Source organism: Aulostomus chinensis, chromosome 1 (assembly GCF_037954235.1).
Source record: "Aulostomus chinensis isolate RoL2024-O1b breed Wild chromosome 1, RoL_Achi_v1.0, whole genome shotgun sequence".
Taxonomy (NCBI): domain Eukaryota; kingdom Metazoa; phylum Chordata; class Actinopteri; order Syngnathiformes; family Aulostomidae; genus Aulostomus; species Aulostomus chinensis.
The window spans coordinates 60,024,071-60,043,875 of record NC_141320.1 but is presented as its reverse complement, the minus strand read 5'-3'; the positions used below and the strand labels follow the sequence as shown (position 1 = coordinate 60,043,875).

Here is a 19,805-nt window from a genome sequence, read left to right as displayed (position 1 = left end):
AGGGCTGAGGAATCGGAGGGCGTACTGGCTAGGGAAGCTGGCGAAGCACTGCTCTGACTGGCTGCCTGTTTTTAACTACAGACAAAGATAGAGAGGCAGGGTTGGGGGGCGGATGAGGGGGTGGGTGGGGGGGGGGTGGTGATTCTGTACAACAGGAACGCACTTTTAGCATATTAGCTCTTCACCAGCTGCATAAGAGGAAGAGTAGCATGTGGTGGGACGAGCCTGAGCGGCGAGGGACATCCAGAGGCTTGCCAGCTCCACGGCTAAATGAAGCTACGGGGCTGTTTTACCTCTCGCTGAAAGGAGGGATGGAAATCATCGCTAAAAAAAAATCAGATATCAGTTCATCAGAAGGTATTTTCAATTTCAAGGCTGGTCTGACCCCAAGCTACAGTTCTACCTTTCAACTCTGGAATAATCTTTAAGACGAGTTTTTTTCATTTTCTCCACTTAAGACACACTTGGTGGATAGAGACGAGGGAAAGATTTGGATGAACGTTAGCAAAGTGAGCAACACAAGCAAGAGGGGAAAGAGGGGGCGGGGCCTGCTGCTGAAATCAGGTATTCTGGAGTGTTTCTATGACGAGACGGCGAGTGCGTCGAGGAGCCGTAGCTCTCAACATTTTATGGAAGAACAAAAATAAGAATTAAAAGTTACAGAAGAATGAAACTGGAGTTGGAGTGCAGATACATTTGCACGCCGGCTACCGTTTTTACCTTGAATGAAACTGAACAACTTTTTTTTTTCGCTGATTCAACATGACGGTGTGTTTAGGTGCTGCAGGGAGTCTCGGTGGTCCAAATTTGGAGGGAAATTCTGTCGTTCGCTTCAGAGAAATGTGACGCGCTTGTCAAGCGCGTGATGCAACCATCTGATTTGGCCGACGATGTCACAGACAATTCCGCCATCCCGCCCGCTCACCTTGATAAGAGGGTTGATGACGCCGACGTTGGCACTGGAATTGAAGACCTTGTTGAAGCCCGTCTCTCTGTTCACCAACTCCAGCTGGTAGAACTTCTTGTCATCCTGTGAAGAAGGAGATCGGCTGATACTTCCTTCACCGGCAGCGGCGTGCGGTGGCGACTAAGATCCATCAACTCTGCGTTTCCATTCATTCAGCAAAGTTATGAAAAGACCCAGCGAGCCGGCTCTTGTTGACTCAGCAGGACAGCACATCAAAGTCTGGGAGTGTAATCAGTGTGGAGGTCAAGATTGTTCAATTCATTGTTGCGCTGAGTCAGGAATTTTTAACGCTACGGGGGGGGGGGGGGGGGGCAGTAAAACGGAAAAAAAAGGTGCAAAATAACATTTATTTTGAACGTTAACAGCTCAGCGAATCAGAAAAGAAATGTCGGTCTTGCAAGGTGTGAAATAATTGTTCTAAAAACCTACCAGAAATCAGTTTCAGACAGTTGCTGTTGTAGATCCGTCGTAATTTATATGTGGGAATGTTTATTTTTCCTCCAATCACGTAACTCGGCATGAACGTGAGGTAAAGTTGTCGTGTCGAGACTCACCACCAGCTTTTTGACCAACGCCTCTCTTTCAGTCACCATCTCTCTGAGCTCTGCGATAAGATGAAGATCCTCTGGTCGGCTTTCTCTGTTCCTCAGCTTCTCCTCTGTCCCCTCCAACCTGGACGTGACAGGAAAATGCAAATATCAGGCGTCCCGCTAAAAACGATTTTTTTTTTTCTCCATTCTTTTTATTTTTAGCAGCGTCAGAATAACTGCACAGCTCCCGAGAGCGACGCCAGAGACACGTTTCTGGGACTTACAGTATTTGTAAAGCAGAGATCTTGTCTTTGAGAACCTCCTGGGCCTTGTTGAAGTCCGCCAGCATGATCTGAGTTTCTCTGTGATGGACGACGCTCATCTCCCCCAGGTCCCTCTCGTGTCTCTTTGCAAAGTCTTGTTCATGAGCCCTGCAGCACAGGCCGACAAAACCCATGAATAAATCATGATGCCGATGCTCAAACTTAACACATCCCAGCACGTGCAGTGTTTTGGGTGCCTTATAAAGCATTCGGCACGCTGAGTTGTGAGGCCTTGTTTAATCCCCACATGCGGTCAGTTGTTTGTAATCCTGCAGACGGACAGATGGACGGCGCTGGACTACACACGCACAAACAAACTCATCTCAGCTGGGACCAAAAAGAGTGCGGCTGATACAGAGAACGAGGCATCCCAGGCGGGGCTTAAAACACTTTGTATCCATGGCTACAATATTCATACTTAATTCATCTGCCAGCGCTGTACCTCACATGGAACTACAGTCCTTTTAAAGTCTGATAATTATGGTAATATTCGCAGGTTTGAGAACACAGGTTGCACTTCCAGCTCCCACGATCTCATTTACGAGCCATCGCGAGCATCGTTTTTCTTAATTATAGGGATTTTGCTGTACACGCGCCACCAAAAAAGGGCATTAAAAGGGAAACCCTGCTAATTTTATACCTGGAGGTCAGTGCATTTCATGGGAGGCGCTGCACTTCGACACTTCTACTACATCTTTTGCATTTCCCTGTCAGATAAATGACTAGCATGCAGCTACTGGCGCGTGCTTCACCTTATCTGTTGGTTAGCTTCACTACGGACACGCAGCACCTCTTTGCCCTTCAGCTCCAGCTCTCTGGTCAGAGTGTCGATGGTCTCGTTCAAAGAGTGGATCTCGTGGTCCAGGTCGGTGATGCGGTTGCTACGGGAACACACCTCTGCCTGCAGGTCTGAGATACGAACCAGGAGCTCTTGTTCCTGGATGGCGGACATATCGCTGTCACAAAGACAATGAAAAACGAAGCAGGCCGCTCAGAGACAAAAGGAGAAAGATCAGTTACCTGCTGGTGGCTGTGCTCCATGGCTTTCTCTAGCTCCCGCTTGGCCACTGAGTTTTCTTTAAGGTGGATCTGTTTTAGATGCTCTATCGCTGTAGCGTGGAGGTGGTTCAGCTCTGCCCGAAGGGAGGCTGCCAGAGAAACAGAGAAAAGGGGGAAGTGAATCAGTTTTATTAGCGATTCTGAGCGAACCCTGTCCAAAACTAGAGCGGAGTATCATCACCTACCCAGTTTGGCTTTCCCCTCGTCCTCCAGCTCAAATCTCAGCGTCTGCAGCTCCTGATCTGACTGCTGCCTCAAGATATCCAAGGTCCTCCTGTGGGCCTCCTTCAGAGCATGGACCTCCTCCCTCTGCTCCTGCTTCAGACGCTCCTCCAGGGCCTGGCGGGAAAATACACAGGGAGGGGCACAGATGCCGCGTTAGATACATAATTTGACACAACAAGAGATTTACTCGCCAAATTCTGCATTAATAAGGAGAAAAAAAAAAGGAGCTCTTCAAACCCGTTAGCGCAAGCCGATTTGAGAAACAGCTGACATGTGATCTATGACCTCCACCGTCCCTCGGAGCAACACCATCATTCTGTTCAGCGGGGCAGTAAAAATCTCATCAATCACTAAATGTTTCTGCCAGCGATGTAATTATAGGAGCGCTTTGACCATAACTTCAACAATAAGCCATTTTACCCCGCGGGCTCATTTTCAATATCATTTAACAGGGAAATGAAGCAAATTAAAGTCGCTGGGGACTGTTTCATGAAGCTGCAGCTGCCTCACTTGATTTGAAGCTTCCTGCATCCTACAACTAAACTGCAGGTCTTATGGAAGCGTTCTCTGTATTGTGTTTTATAGATCGCACTTGGAGACGCAACAAATGCGAAGCCTTCTCTTCATCACACAAAGAAATAATTTGAGCACTGCAGAATAAATTGATTTCCAGGACTCCAAACTGCACAACCGACAAGTGCTTGACACTATAATTTCCTCTCAGGAGTAAATGACTTCAGGGTAGTCGAGAATCCCAGGACAACAAGTTCAATGTCAGGGAAAATCGGCCCTTTTTTTCCCCTCGAAGCTTTTGCTGAGCACAGTAAAGAACACGGCTACAGAGAAAAGACGAGCTGATGAGGGAACGTCGGAGAGAAATCGAGGAACAGCGGCAGCTTGTTTCTCTTTCTAGCTCGTGCTTTCAGGAAGAAAAAAAAAAAAAGAGCCTCTGAGAAAATTGTTTCTCCACTTTTAGTCGCTTTTTGAGCGTGTTACGCTAGTTTTCAGGGGGAATTCTTTCAGTCTAATTCTGCTGTCAGGCTGACAAATCCAACTGAAATTTCCAAAGTGGCAACAAACAGTTCCATGAAAGAGTTGTTGTCCATTATTAATAGTTTTGTCTGCGTGTGTTCGGCTGTTTGTTCCCAGCCACGTCTGTGTTTCAGTGGGGTTTCCCTCAAAGAATTAAGGTTCATGTTACTGGCAGCGCTGAAGGGGAAACTGCTTTTTGAGATGCTGCTTACTAAACAGTGAGATCAGCTCGGGAAGAAGGAGGGGGGGGGGAGTAACGCACGCCGAGGGTTTGCAGTGACACGCCAATCCCTGGATGGACTTGGGAAAAGGATCATGTGATCGCATGAATTCATGCGAAATCAGTCAGTGCGCACTTCGGAGTCTGCAGTTTTCCTGCAAAAAAAGTTAGAAAGCGTCGCAGTTTTACTGATGCGGGAGCTGCCATTTTCTACAAGTGACGTCGTTCTGCGACGCCGATTCGGTGACACTCGACGACGTCGCTGTCTTGTGCCAGTGCGCCTCAAAACGAAAATGGAGACAAGTTCGCATTTTTCTCCAGCTTATTTTTTCTGTCGTGTTTTCAAAGTCGAAAAATGGATTAATTTCAGTGTGAGTGTGTGTGTGTGTGTGTGTGTTCTACCCTGATTTGGTGTTGCCGGGCCTCCTCCATGGTGCTGAGGGCGCAGCAGTGAGCCTCCTGCAATCGATGCTCTCTCCTCTGATGTTCTCTCTGCATCTCTGCCAACACAAAGACGCGCGCGCACACACACACACACACACACACACACGCGCACACACACACGCTGCAGTTTATTTGACAGCAGACGTGTTTGCGTTCTGATGAACACGATAGATGACAGCGACAGCGGGGACAGAGAGGTGACTGACTGACTGATTTATTTTATTGCAGATTTTTGATTTGTCCGCACTCTGCCGTTGGATCTTGGATTGTACGACAAAAGTTGGATTTCTCACTTTAAACATGACAGGAGCAAAAAGTCCCTCAACTGTTTCTGTTTGTGTGGGCACTGTTGCGAACGAAACTGGTAGGGAGTTGATGAATCCTGCCAACATCTACCCAGAAGTTCCACAGCTGTCGCTCAGCAAAGATGTTCAGCTTGTTAAAGAGGCCTTATTAGGGACAAAAACCCCACAGTTTTAGTGCTTGTGCATCGATATTTGAGCCTCTACTAACATCTGGTTGTTTTAATATCGTCTGTCTCACTCTGAAATCTAGTGATTTATCAATCCATTCAGATTTGATGCCCTTTAACGCATCACGAGGGGCTTCATGACAACTGTAACCACCCCTGCCGTACGCATGCTCCTCCTATGAAGGCGTTGTCATTCATTTATTCCTTATATGGTCCGGGGCGGGATGTTTCTGACACGCTCTGGCGACCAGCCAATCACAATAGAGTGACTGTAGAAGTCTTTCTAGGAGCTTGTTGACCATAAATATGTGCCAATATTGGGGAAAAAAAAACGAAAATATGACACTAAAAATGCACCCCGTGAGCTGCTTTTTTTAATCTTTTTTTTTTCCCCCACAGGTGCAGTCACAGAAATGACCAACTGTCGAACATTTCCAAGGTGGAGAATAAACAGGATTTGTGTTGATTTGAGGTCGTCATACCTTTGAGCTGCTGGCTGAGCAGCTCTCTCTCCTGGTTGAACTGAGACTGCAGCTGCTGCAGGGCCGACTGCGACTGAGACAACTGCAGCTCCAGAGACTGCTTGAGTAACGAGATCTAGACGAGACCGTGTGAGACAGACAGACGATGACGCACGTTTAATTACACATCCAGACGATAGGAACGAGCATGCAGATGTCAGGCGCATTCCGACATTGGACGCCTCGCTCTGTTCTCTCAATGAAACAAACGGCCAGGAAAGTGAGCAAATTCTTTCTCGTTTGAGACGGCATATTGTTGAACATGCAGAGAGATTCTCTGGTGGCGGTATCGACACGTGGAAATAAGCCAAACACTGCTTATCTCAATGAGCCGACAGCTTGTCAGACAGCGAGTGACAGCTCGTGCAGCCAAAGCACATAAAGCCAAGCTCGCGTAAGCCCCATCACGGCACACAAAACTGTTTTGTTTTGAGGAGATACTGGAACTATTAGATTCCTAAGAGGCTGTGAATGGCAGAACTCTCTCCGGGAAAACGGCTCTGGTCCTCCACACGCCACTCTTCCTCAAGCTTTGGCGGTTAAATCCCCCAGCAGGGATTTAGTGCTGTAGGGGCGCTACGTTAACGGCTGCAAGGTAAAATGGATTTAAAATGAGAGGATGAGGAGCAGGGCTGGGATGAGGCCTGTTGGCTTGTACTCCGTCGATGGATTTAATAAGGCAAACGGATGACCTGTGGAAGAAAATCTCCCTTCGCTAAATGTTACAGCACATTGATAGTACAGAAATTAATTGGAGGTACGAGAGCGTGGCGGTGGAAACGACAAAATGAAGCACACAAATCGCCCATCCATCCGTTTTCTATACCGCTTATCCGTGGGGGTGGGGTGGGGGGGGGGGGGGCACGTTTTTAAAGTGGACATTTGCACAAGAAGTGTTGCATTGATGTAGCAGTTAGCTAAAAATGAATGAAAACTGGTTCTTTTGATGTTTTTGTTTCAGTATAATGAGTTAAAAACTGTCAAGCGCGACGCTAAAAACACGCTGTAACGTGTAAAGACAGCGCGAGTCTTGCATCAAGGCCCGCGGAGGCCGCGCTCTGGGCCTCCGGCAGCAAGTAGGTCATTACAATGCATAATAATACCTGCATCTGTTCGACTTGAACGCGCTGTTATCATGCGTTTGAAAGTGTGTGTACAGAAACTAGGAGTTCGCTTTGCGGAAAGAAAAGGAGACGCCGCTGCAGGGCATTTAACACGCGAGCGATTCCGCTCTGACATCATTTAATGTCTGGAATGTCTTCTTGCAGCTGAAATAGAAAATTGAAAAGCACAATTCACCAAAGCCCTTTGATGAAACAAAAAACACACGCACGCAAACACACTCGGTGGAAGCTCCTTCGGTATTTGGTCCGTGACATTGTTTGATGTTTATTTTAAGAACCTCTGATCAGTTTGTAGCATTTTGTACCGCGACTCACATCGAGACAGGTTGGTTTTTTTTCCCCCCTCTTTCCTCTTTTATTCTTGTTGTGCACATGTTTATGATGTGCTTTGTTCTGCTGCTAACGTGGGCTTCGCCTCTGGACACACACACACACACACGGTGGGGGGGGGGGGGGGTTGGATAATTAGGTCGAAATGAATCAGACTGCTCTTTTAACTTGCTTGCCGCGATAGAGAAACAATGACGTGAGCTGCTTTAGGATCCAGGAGGAGGAGGGCGTCTGAAAAGTTGCCAAGCTGGCATTGGTAGTCGCTGCCTCCAGCTTGTCAGAAAGTGTTTATCTGAGGCCACTGGCGTCTTGGCAAAATCAGGACAAGGCTCTTTGAGGTTTTCAGTTGTGACTCAGCAGAGCTCTGAATTCCCTAGAGGCTGTATGCTAAGCTACATCAGTATAAGTAGACAAACGTCTGAGCTTTCACCCGACCTCAAATGGTTCTCCCTCTCCACAGAGCTGAGCGTCTCTAGCAGCGCTGCCCCCCGTTTCACTCTCAGCTACTGTATTAGCGAGCGTGTAGATGTTTCTGCACGTGCGTATCTGTCGGAAAACACGAATTAAAACCCGGATTTTCTTTCTTTTTCTCCTTCTCCTTCCCCCCGCTGTACTGCTGTCGGCATTGAAACCTGACAAAAATAGCGCGTGAGGAGAAGTACGATCCTTTCTTTCCAGGAGGATTTATCGTTGTTGTGGGAATTGCGCAGGTAAATCTGCTGCTGTTCGTGGCTCCTGCTGTCAAATCGCATCCACAGAGACGCAGGAGCGTCGCGTCGCGTCGCGTCTCTCCTCGGACCGACTATTATTTTGCTCCAGGCTTCGACATCAAGTGAAGGTTCGGAGGCTAAAGGTCAAACTGCATCCTTCTTTGGTAGTTTTTTTTTTTTTTATCTGTGTGCGATGCCAGGTGCTCTAATTATTTACCGCGCGGCAGAAAACTTCCCTACGTGTTTCATTGTGAGTTTTGTAAAAGCAGATTTGGATGCGCAGAAAATACAAACATCAAACAACTACAATTTGCATTTTAAAGCACAAGCATCCAGTCACATCAGGGTTTTTGGGTTCATTTAACTCCTAACTTCAGCAACTACAAGGCCGAACATCTTCTTCAGTCCTAGTTTGATCATTAAGAAGGAATTCTTTTGCCCTCATTCTCGTTTGTTTGTTTTGCAGTCAACAACAAAGCTTGTTACAAGCAGCCTTATCCCAGTCTCAACCAGTGTGTCCAGTATCATTTGCTACCTGTTCCAGCAGGTCCTCCACCTTCCTCTGCCAGCCCTCCCTTGCAGCCATCATCTCCAGTTCCTTCTGCTGGGAGAGCTGAGTCAGCGCTGCCTGTTTGTCTGCGTCATACTCCTCGTTCAGCTCCTCTTTCAGCAAGCGCACCTCTTCACTGCGGCGAGAAACGTTAACATCCTCATTAACATCCCAAAAGAGTGGAGGGAACCAAAAAAAAAAAAACGACAGAAAGAGATGATGTGTGTTTGTTGTTTTGTTTTTGTTTTGTTTTTTACCGGAGTGCATCTCTCCACTTCTGGTCCAAGTCGTCGGCCATCTTGTCCATCTTCTGTTTCTCTTCCGTTCTGATGGACATCACTCTGGCCTCGTGTTGTTGTTTCTGGGTCTCAATCTCCTCCTGGAAACAAAATCATGATCAATATGCTGATGAGCAGTGTAACCGTTGGAAATGCAAGAGCATCTTCTGACCAGATGCGGCGGATGAGTCACACACTAAAGCCCGCCCCCGCGTCTATTCATTATGCTCGGCTGCGGGGCAACTGTAATGGTTCCAAAGCGGAGTCTAACTTCACCGGGTCAGTCGTTTCCAGCTGCTGAAGACGCTCCAGGGCTTTTTATTTATTTACCTTGCTCTTCTTCTTCTAATGAGTTCGGCGAGAGCGTTAAAAGCTCTCGTTTGCAGTGGATCTGACGACAATTACTCGAGCGGTTTCATCCAGATGGTCTCGCGACACGCCAGTGATGTTCCTCTTCACTGTGGATGGTCACACGCCAAAGACACGCGGCTTGACATGCACATTTTTTAACTTCAGATCGTCCCGGCAATGACGCTGCAGCTCTACGCAATGAGTGAAGAAGAGCAGAATGCACAACACTGGAGTTTTACTTGCAGGTGTCTGGTATTTTAGAAGGGATTATAGCTGATATTTAAAGATGTTTTGAAATGATTTTGTCAATCAAGTTTCTACGATATCGCGAACATCTGTACACCTCACGAATCACACGTCAAAAGCAGACCAGAAACGCAAGCTTTTAACGCCCTCCTAGCCCACAAGAACACTTTCCATTCGACTGGGTCGTGCTTCCTGTTTTTTATCAGCGGTGAGTTTTCATTATTTTTAAGCGCACGGTTGTAATTTTTTTTTTTTTTTTTATGTTTTACAAATAAATTTGACACTTGGAACATCGTTGCTTCCTTCTCATTAAGACTGGACGGATGGTTAGCGAGGTTGACTCCCAGTATTTACCCAAGCAGCATTCAATGAAAATAACCAAGCGAAGTACGGACACACAAAATCCAAATTTATATCACTTGCGTGAATGTGTCAGCTGATTGTCAGACGTACAAATATCGGATTAATGCTTTATTTGCAAAAAACAACAACAACAACAAAAACACTCTAGGTTCTGAGTGTAATAAAAGATGACTCGAGTTCCCGGCGTTCTCAGCTGATCTAAGTCAGTGTCGACCAGGCTCGGGCCGGCTTACAGCCCGCGTCTTTGCAGAGCTAAAGCTCCAGTGTGAATGCAACCTCCAATCCTGTGATAGACTCGCCTTCTTTACAGCGCAAATCCCTTTCTTTATATAGAACCTGCTGTTGGGACCGCACAAAACACCGCACTGCAATTTCATCTCATCGGCTCCTCTGGACGTTTTCTTTCTGTTTACCAGGTTTTGTTGTAAACTTACAGGATTCTGCTGCTGCTCACAGTTTTTATTTCATTCGCTGGTGATTCTGACATCCACCTTCTTTCCCCTACTCACTCACTCACTCACTCACTCACACACACACACACACACACACACACACACACACACACTCTCTCTGGCGCGCTTCCTGTCTCTCCTCCTCCATATCAGCAGGGGTCTTTTCAAACACGCGACCACTTCGACTCATAATAGCCTCATCATCATTATCTCACAGCTGGTCTTCAGTTCTGCACTTAATTCTCATTTCCTGCAGTCAAACTGCACCATTCATCCATCTTTGTCAGCCTCTCTCTCTCTCTCTCTCTCTATCTTTCTTTCATCAGTGAGCTTGGTTACACTTGCACAGGTTTCTCTGCTCGCTGGACGAGTAAATAGCTGAAGGATATAGAGTGCGAGCGATTTTAGCGCTGATACGTGGGAGGGTGGGTCACTTTTAGCCGTCCAGGAGGTTTACCAGGTTCTTAGCGGGTCACTAACCTGTAGGTCCGTGAGAAGGTTGCTGGTTTCTCGGACCCGGGCTCGAGTGGCATCCAGTTCTATCTTGAGCTTCTCCTGAGTCTCTTTCAGACAGGTGATCTGAGTCTGAGCCGAGCATAAGTTCTGCTCCCCCTCCCTCACCAGCTCCTGGAGGTGGGACACCTGTAACGGGGTGAAAACGTCAGAAAATGTCCAGAGGAGTATTTCAGACAGGGGGTGGTAGAGTGAGGTGGCTTTAGCTACCTCTTGATTAGCCATGTTGAGCTTGGCTGAGAGTTCCTCTTTCAGGTTGTCCAGTTGCTGCTGCAGACGGTCCCTCTGCTCCTCCAGCGAAAGGCGCTTGATCTCAAACTCCTGACTCATTTTCTACAGAGGAAAAGATTTCTTGAGCTGATTTGGTGGATAAACAGTTGCTTATTTACACATCAAGCAATCAGGGGAAAGCAGCATCCTTCAGGTGGAGTTTCTGCCTGCAGGTGTCCAACGTTCACTCGTCTTTCACCTCTGTTTTGGTCTCCACAACGAAAGCATCAAATCATTCCTGGATCTCTTTAATCTCTTTGATCTCTGACGTCCCAACACTGATCCTCCTACTGCTGGAGTGGCACACATTCCTTCCACTCGTCTCCGTGGTTTTTGAGCGTCCTCACGTCACATCGGCTCCATCTACTCATCAGCTCCTCCAGTGTATTTCTTAAATCTGTCGGACTTCTTCCTTTTGTTTCCAGGTGTTTCATTTTTTTGAAGCACAACTTAAGAACTTTATACAAAGTCGGAAGCTTGAAGACAAACCTGCGCACAGGAGCAATGGGACGTGCATCAAACACAGCATTTACGCTTTGTTACACTGTGTTCTGAGTGGGGGGGTTTGTCTTTGAAAGATGTGTGCAGTTTTGTTTCTATCTCTTTTAATCCATCTGATGTGTGTGATTTGGTGAGTGAATCGACTTCCAGCATTCGATGTATCCATATTTGACTGGATCCTTCCAAATCTCATCAGTTTAGTGCATCTCACCAACAGTCAGGTATGAAGTTATCGATAAACAGATTTACTCTGTATTGTTGGCATTTACTGGTGGGGTGTGTGAAGCGTCCCAAACTGCCACTGTGGGAATTCTTTCAATCTCTGGCTTCCATCCTGTGAACAAACTCCAAAGCAACCGCCATTCTTATCTTACTCACGCGGGAGCCGACCGGTAATCCACATCTTCTCCCTTAACCCAATTAACTACACCTTTATCACGCCGCTTCCACATCAGAGGATTAAGGTTCCTTTTAATCATCATCGTAACACGGAAATTATGGCGTTCAAATCCTGATCAACGCAGTCTAAAACAGAGACACAAAATCCTCGTAAAAATTCAATTATAGCCGAGGTAAAACGGGACGTAACAATGTCGCAAACAAAAAGTGACTGAATCTGCATCCCGAGAGATTCCGCTGCAGCCTCATTTGGTACAAAGTCGTGAATTCGTCGAGAACAGTAATTTAATGGTAATATTTTGCTGAAGGAGATTTTTTTTTTTTTTAAATGACCACCGCCGCTTCCTGTTGTTATCGAAAAATTCTGCTCCAAATAATAATAATAATAATAATAATAATAATAATATTAAATAAAGTCTAAAGATGAAAATTCCCCGGCTCTGCCTTCCACCGTACTTTCCTTCATCATCCCTCCCCATCGCTGTCTTTCTTTCAGGGAATCTGACACCCACATGCGCCGCGCTCTCACTCCGCTCGGAGGCAGGATTTAATGTCGATGAAAATCAACCAATTAGCGGTCGGCTTCAAACGGCATTGCAAGTATGAGCTCAGGAGGGGCGACGTTATGAAAGAATACATTTATAAGTGTGTAATTATCCGCGAGGTTGGGAGACGTCTCCTCCCGGTGCAGGTGCAGCCACGTGAGCATGAATAAAATGGGCAATGCGGTGGAAGGGCTGCACGCATGCGATAAACAAGCGCGCCTTCTTGGCAGGCCACTAGAGAAACATGCTCAGGTTCCTCGCTGTCTTATTAGAAGAAAAACAGCAAATATAAAACATTTGCTCTCAAGTGCCTGCAGACGAAGCGAAGGCCCCCCCCACCCCCCACCCCCCCCCCCCCCCCAGACGTTGCTTATGTCGTGCTGTTGTGGTGTGTAAATGCATTAATGTCCTGTGTAATTCGTTTGGTAGGCGAAGACATTTGTATTCGTGTCATGCGGCCCCTTTGAACTCCGAGGAGGAGGAGGAGAAAAAAAGAGGGGCGGATGAAAGAGAGACGACAGACAGAGAGAGAGAGAGGGGGAGAGAGAGAGAGAGAGGGAGAGAGAGATGTTGTTTTCACGTCTTAATGTTGACCTAATTAAAAGTGCGCACTCGGTTGAGGGAGCCGTTCGTTTCTTAGAGATACACTTATCTTCAACCGAGGCCGTTTTCTCTGAAGACGACGAATTAATTGCTGATGTTTCCGCACAGCCAAGAGATACAAGAAGCTTCTGTGAATGCTGGAATTACTGCTTTTATACGGGAACGGTAGGCGCCGTACGGAGATAAATTAGAAGGACGTGCCCAGATTTGCTCGGTTTGAAATTTTGGGCAACCTCTCTTCAAGATAAATCCTTAAAACAATGACTTCCACGCATTCGTAAGAAGTTTAGGCGCCGTGGGAAAACACAACTGATATAAATCCTTTTTTTACGCGCTTGGGAAAAAAAAAAAAAAGCAGCGGGACTTCAAAACTCGGCGTGTGTGTGTTTCAGTTGTGTGAAATTATCTGAATTATTCAAAAGTTCAAATTAAGCTTAATTACTGGTTCATGAATTATTGAGTTTCAGAGACTAAATAATCATTTATACTGTGAGATCACTTTGTTACCCTTTACTCTTTGTTTGTTGTCAACTAAATGATTAATGGATAAATTCCTGTTTGATATTCTTGCTAATCATTAAGTATCTTTGTAGTATTTTATACTTCTAGTTGATGGTACAAACTAATCTGGGAGGAAATGATAAATGGCTCTGAGGCCGCCAAAACCTTCATGTGCATTCATTTATTTTACCAATACGTTGACTGACGATTTATCTGACCAAAGAAATACAGTTGTCGACTTGGCAGGCAGCATTTGACCGAATCGATCCTTGGGCCACCATCAGTTCTGGACTCACCATCATGAGGAGCCTCTTCTCCTCCTCCTTCTCCTGCTGTGCCTCCTCCCTCATGGCCCGGTGTTTCTCCTCCATTTCCTCCAGCGCTCTGACCTGCGCCTCCTTGAAACGATGCGTTTCCTCCTCGTAGTGCGCCCTCAATCTGGAGAGCTCCTTCTCGTAACCCTGGTGCTCCTCGCGCAGTGACTGAGGAGCAGAGGAGCAGTTAGCGTCGTGTGACCCGTGTCTCCCCTCACGCTCGCCGGGACGGGTAAACTGAAATCACCTGCTCCAGCTTGAGTACTTGCTGCTTGTGCTGCTCGCTGGCAGCCTGGCTCTGGTTGAGGAGAGCCTCCCTCTCCTCCTCCAGACGGCCGATCTTCTCCTTCAAGCGGCTTTGCTCCTGGTCCAGGTTCCGGATGGAGGCCTCGTGGGCCATTTGGGTGGCCTGCAAGGAGCCGATCTGACCTGGAAGAGACAAAATCATCATCTAAAGACAAAAATGGATCGAGTACTTTTGATCTTTTTGGATATAAAATGTCATTTTCTCATTATTCGTGCGTGAATTCTGAACCGTGCAACTTACAACCCCTGCGTGACCGTGCGCTGGCCTTGTAGGACGGAAAAATTAGGAATGGAGCAAAGTTTGCGAGTGATGAATGTGTAAGGGAGGATTTTCTCATGGTAAATATCCCTTTAAAGTGAGCTCTCACTGGCTTTATGGAGGATTTCAGTGGCCTGCTGCTGGACTCGTTCCCTGCTGCTCTCGAGTTCGTACTCCGTGTCCTTCAGCTGCATCACCCAGATCTCCCCGTCCTGGATGGCCTCTTCCAGCTGCTTGTGCAGGTTCTGCAGTGGACAAACACACACAAATAAAAACACACAGCTGCGGCACAACCGTCCAACATTTGGTATCTTCAACATCCAGCTCTCTCTTGCCTGTAGGACCCTCAGTGCACACTGCATTATATTCCCACCACTCGGAGATTCTTGAAAACACTTTTCGCCCTCAGGGGTTTACTTTTATCTTTGTTTTGCAGCAACTGTTTTTCATCTAATTAAGTCCACTTTTCTACATAAATCGAACCAAAAGTCTAACCGTAAATATAAAATTAATTTCATGTGGTTTCAAGAGTAAATCATCCACCCTCCCACACACACACACACACACACACACACACACACACACACACACCTTGATGGTTCCTTCAGCGTTGACCAGCGACGTCTGCAGTCTGTTCGTCTTGTCCCGGTTCTCCCGGGCCTCCTCCTGGGCTTTCTGAAGCTCGCTCCTCAGCTTGGACAGTGAGCGCTGCAGTGCTGCCTCCTGAGCCTGGAACTCCTTCCGAAGCTCCACCTGAAACGAGAGCAGAGAGAGCATTTCAGCACCAGCTCTCGTCTTTTTCACGTTAGATGTGTGTGCGCGCGTGTGTGTGTGTGTGTGCGTGTGTGTGCGTGTGTTAACCTCGGTCCGCTTCCAGGCTAACAGGTTCTCCGTGGTGAGCTGGTGTGTTCTCGTCATGGCCTCCAGCTCTCTCTCGTAATACTCCTGAGCTTTAGCCAGCTTGGCCTCGTACTCCTCCACCAGACGCACCTTATCCTTCGTCAGCTCCTCCACCCGCTCCATCAATGCCTCCACCTACGTGCAGAAACACAAATAAGACAGGGAGTCTTTGCCTTTTGTCCTCAGATTTACAAGCTGCCAGAGTACATTCAGAATTTTTTAAGGTTAGTTTTTATCTAATGTGTTATTTTGGAAAAGGAAATAGTTGATCGGAGGGAAAAAATGGGATTAAAAGAAGGGGATGACATGCAACAAGGTCTTTAGCCAGATTAAACTCATGTAAACCAACTACGCCAGCAACACGACCCAAAGTTTTTCCATTTTTCATGCCAAAAAGTTAACACTAATAAGCTACCGGAACAGCCAACTCTCCAAAAAAAGCCCAAGAAAATATGCCTCATCTTTCCAGAATCTGTCCTCTTTCCTCTCACTCTTGGCCCACCTCTTGTCTATGGAGCTCGGCCAGTTTCTCCTGGTCTTCCGTGGAGGTGGCGCTCTGGTTCTGCTGGTTGTTGAGGAGCTCCTCCACCTCCTGGCGGTGGGTGGATCTCAGCTCCTCCAGCGCTCGCCTCTTCTCCGCCTCAAACTGGGCCTGAGCCTGGCTGAACGCCCGCAGTTTCTCCTCAAAATCCCGACGCATCTCCTCCACCTATTGAAACCACGGGAAATAATCTAGTCTGTTGGAACCGTTGTGGTGGGATTACCAAGCCAAACCTTCGCCAAACTCAATTCTCGCGGCGTCTATTTGAAAATATTTAATTGTCAATACAGAATTTCTCCTTCTTTGCTTCTCCTCCGCTTATTCAAACATCACGATTCATCAAACCATCCGACAGACATGAGGTTGGAAACAATATATAAAAATGTAACATGGGATGTGATGTCACGTAATAAAGGCCATCAATCCAGCTACAGACTCCACAGAAGCGTGTGATTATGACAGGTGACGTGACATGGTTGATGCAAGCCTTCCATCTGTAGTTGTTCCAGATTATTTGAATGCAGCAGTTGAAGTGTTCACATATGCAATGCGATCGATACTTACGGGAAGATTGTGCACGGTGCAGCAGGCTGGCAAACACCTCCTCCACAACTCTCACGTGCGCGGGAACGACCAGTTTTCTGATCTCGCGGAAAAAAAACGTGAAAACGACCACGATCTCTTTAACGCCAACATCGCGTGACGGTGGCGGCGCAGACATGACTTCAATTAGTGTCTGTTTTTCATGGTGGGCACGTGAACTCTCTGGTTCTATAAGATTCAGGGGAAGGATTTTTTTTTTTTTAATGATTCACAAAGTCTATTTAGTATATTAAAAAAAAAAGATCCCGTTCAACAGATTTTGGACTTGTGTTTTTGCGGCCATTGCATGATGTCAAACCAGAAAATACTTGGCTTCCTTTCAAGAAAACATCCAAACTGAATTGCTTTGGTAATGTTTCCATGGTAACACACGACAAGCCACCAACGCGCAACGCATGCGCGTTGTGTGACCTCGCTTGTATTGAGCTTGCTGCTAGGGCTACATGCTTACGTCTGTGCCAGCAATGCCTCATCTGCGACAATCACATGGTTACCATAGCAACAGGTGGACAAAAAAATAGCGCAACTTATCTTTTTTTTTTTTTTTTTTACTTCTTTTGCATCTCCGTTTACCCGGTGCAAAATGGCGCAGTTTTTTCCATGCATGTGCATGCGTGCGTGTGTGTGTGTGTGTGTGTGCGTGTGTGTGTGTGTGTGTGCGTGCGTGTGCCTGGCCGTACCTCTCTGCTCATTGACACCACCCTCTGTGTGTGCTGAGCTTCCGTGCAGAGCTGTGAGTCCTCCATTCTCTGTCTGTACATCTCAAACTCTGCTAAAGCCTGAGAGAATCAAACAAGCCGCAAGACAAACGCGTCACCAACAGAAATTACAGCAAACCTGCCACAATCATCACACCCTCCATTCGCTCGGGTTCAACTGCAGCGGCGTGTGTCTGAGCAGCAGCCAATGACCTGTCGCTTCATGTGCTCGTGGAGTTCCACCGATTCCTCCAGACTGGCCAGGCGTCGCCTCAGGTCAGCCTCGTCCGCCATCTTGCTCTTGTACTGCATGATCTTGTCTCTGGTTTCTGTTACGATGTGTTGGACCTGAGAGGAAGGACAAGAAGAAGAAGAAGAATTTTTTTTTTTAATGTCTGAAAGTTTTACACTTGAAATAAACGCTAATTATATTAAGTTTTCGCGTCATGCTACACTGGAGCCTCTCTGTGCAAGCAAAGAGGCAGCAGGTTGGTAGAAGCTCTGTCCTGGAATAAACTTCCTGCCATCGGACGTTGTTTTTGATCCACGGCCAAACTTCTCTCTCTAGCTTTGAAATTTAAAAAAAAAAATCCACTTTCTGTTGATGTGAAAATATTTGGAAGCTTGGAAACTGACAACTTGCGTGTGGGCGAGCTTTTGGCTGGCAGCAGTCATCACACGGAGTGGTTTGATCGCTCCCGCCACCGCCTGGTACGCGTCGGACCATCTGGATGTAGCAGGTCAAAGGTGCTGATGCTAATCATTCGCGAGTTGCATGGTGGTAGTTTGTCAAGCAGCTAAACGACGTGTATCATTGTGCATAATCCCTAAAATCACTGCGTGAAAAAAAACAAAAAACAGATCCTTCCGGACAGATTAAAGGATTCAATCTTTCAGAAAACTGTCGCCGCGCTACCGGTGGTCGCATATGACAGAAGTCGCTAGTTTTACTTTGCTTTCTCTTCATGGATAAGTTGGAAAAAAGCTCTGACGATCTGGTAGATCTCATCAGGTCAGGTCAAAGGTCAATTCCTCCTCATTTATCAGGAGGAACCTCAACTCAGTGCCAGAATCTTAAAAGGCAAGAATCTGCGGTCAAGATCGCGTCTCCAGCCAGAGTGAGCCGTCTCCTAAAAAGGGGGGCGGAGCAATGGCAACACCCACCTGACACACGCACAGGAAATGACATCTTTTCACTTTAATGGCACACAGTTTGTAACCCAGATGAACAAATGAAATGAGACGTGCAGCAGTGGGAAGGTGTGTGATTTCGTGGTGGTGGCGGTGGTCTGGGGGTCCTCCCACCGCAGCATTAAAACACTCACCAGTCACCCACGTCCCCAGCCTCCCCCGTCATTAATGAAACGGCTGCATTTCCTTACTCACGCCGCTAATTGCAGCGATAAGGAGAGCAGCATTAACTGTCACCACAAAGATGATAAGTGACTTCTCTCTCTCTCTCACACACACACACACACACACACACACACCGATGCTCTGTATTTGTACAGAACTGTCCAATCATAAGGTAGCATCTGTACCTCGTCCTCGTGGGCTTCTTTCAGGGACTCGATCTCCTCCTCGTGTTCGTCGTTCTTGGTGTTGAGAGCGTAAATCACCTGGAGACGAGAAGAGAAGACGATGACTTTCCGAAAAGTTCCTCTGGGGTTTTATTTTTTTCTTTTCTTTTCTGGCTTTCTATTTTTTTTTCATGATGGAAAACTGCAGAATTACACCGGCTACCAACACATGACACGGAAAATTATTATAGCAGCAAAGAAAGAAGGATACACTCCAAAGAGGACTTTCTCTGCATCCTTTTTCCTTCCATCGACAGTTTCTCTACACTCTTTAATCCATTTCTGATTTAAATTACCTTCAGAATGGTCCCAGCTCAGCCCTCTACTGGCTATAACACACACACACACACACACACACACACACACACACACACACACACACACACACACACACACACACACACACACACACAGGCCTTAGTGTGAATAAGTGAGTAACATCTTGTCAGTCATGCATGCCCTCTCTCAGAAATTTAAGTCCGTTTTAGCAGCGCTGGAGGTAAATGATATGCAGGACCCGTAAATGTAGGAGCTTTACAAAAAAAAAAATAAAAAAATAATTCAAAAAAAAAAAAAAGCTTAAGCTTCTGCAAATTGAGGCCACGGGCTAATATTCAGTCACGGACAGCTGGATTACAGACAACCGCTGGGACCAACGCAGCCACATTCTGCCTGGCCTAACAGGTGAGATGAAGAGTTGAGGCGCGTGCACGTGTCACGGATGAACGCCATCGTCGGCGCGGAGGGGCGTCACAGTCACGCATTTACTCACGCATCAAAACCGTTTCAAATAGTCTCGTACGTATCGAATGAAATCCCCCGCGTGACGTCGTTGATATCTAACATGCCTTCACTGCTGACTTACAGATCAATAGTTGTTTTATTTGTACCGTTGACAAGAAGCAACACGGGGGGGGGGGGGCGGTTTTTGCGGTGAGAACCAGCACCGCTGCGCTGATTACCTTCTACGTGTGGCAGTTATCGGTATTAGCAGCGGCTTCAAACCTCCACGGTAAAAACTGCACAGGGACTCCGGGAGAGAAAACTAAGGCGGATTAATCGATAGCCGTGTTCC

The 19,805-nt window shown here is 46.9% G+C and overlaps 1 protein-coding gene across 3 annotated transcripts in view; it reads right to left on the bottom strand.

Moving 5' to 3' along the window:
- LOC147272573 (protein FAM184A-like) overlaps positions 1 to 19,805 on the bottom strand; it is a 30,666-nt gene that overhangs the window by 5,893 nt on the left and 4,968 nt on the right. For all 3 annotated transcript variants that reach the window (XM_086189628.1, XM_086189458.1, XM_086189543.1), the window contains exons 2-22: positions 18,692 to 18,769; positions 17,364 to 17,498; positions 17,133 to 17,231; positions 15,811 to 16,017; positions 15,270 to 15,443; positions 15,000 to 15,161; positions 14,518 to 14,653; positions 14,091 to 14,272; positions 13,826 to 14,011; positions 10,921 to 11,043; positions 10,678 to 10,839; positions 8,765 to 8,886; positions 8,493 to 8,643; positions 5,755 to 5,869; positions 4,759 to 4,856; positions 3,065 to 3,218; positions 2,841 to 2,968; positions 2,573 to 2,757; positions 1,782 to 1,928; positions 1,522 to 1,639; positions 926 to 1,030 (exon numbers count right to left, since the gene is read on the bottom strand). In XM_086189628.1, coding sequence (XP_086045754.1) covers positions 926 to 1,030; positions 1,522 to 1,639; positions 1,782 to 1,928; positions 2,573 to 2,757; positions 2,841 to 2,968; positions 3,065 to 3,218; positions 4,759 to 4,856; positions 5,755 to 5,869; positions 8,493 to 8,643; positions 8,765 to 8,886; positions 10,678 to 10,839; positions 10,921 to 11,043; positions 13,826 to 14,011; positions 14,091 to 14,272; positions 14,518 to 14,653; positions 15,000 to 15,161; positions 15,270 to 15,443; positions 15,811 to 16,017; positions 17,133 to 17,231; positions 17,364 to 17,462 — 2,853 coding nt within the window. In that variant the 5' untranslated portion in view covers positions 17,463 to 17,498; positions 18,692 to 18,769. The remainder of the gene's footprint in view (positions 1 to 925; positions 1,031 to 1,521; positions 1,640 to 1,781; positions 1,929 to 2,572; positions 2,758 to 2,840; positions 2,969 to 3,064; positions 3,219 to 4,758; positions 4,857 to 5,754; positions 5,870 to 8,492; positions 8,644 to 8,764; positions 8,887 to 10,677; positions 10,840 to 10,920; positions 11,044 to 13,825; positions 14,012 to 14,090; positions 14,273 to 14,517; positions 14,654 to 14,999; positions 15,162 to 15,269; positions 15,444 to 15,810; positions 16,018 to 17,132; positions 17,232 to 17,363; positions 17,499 to 18,691; positions 18,770 to 19,805) is intronic.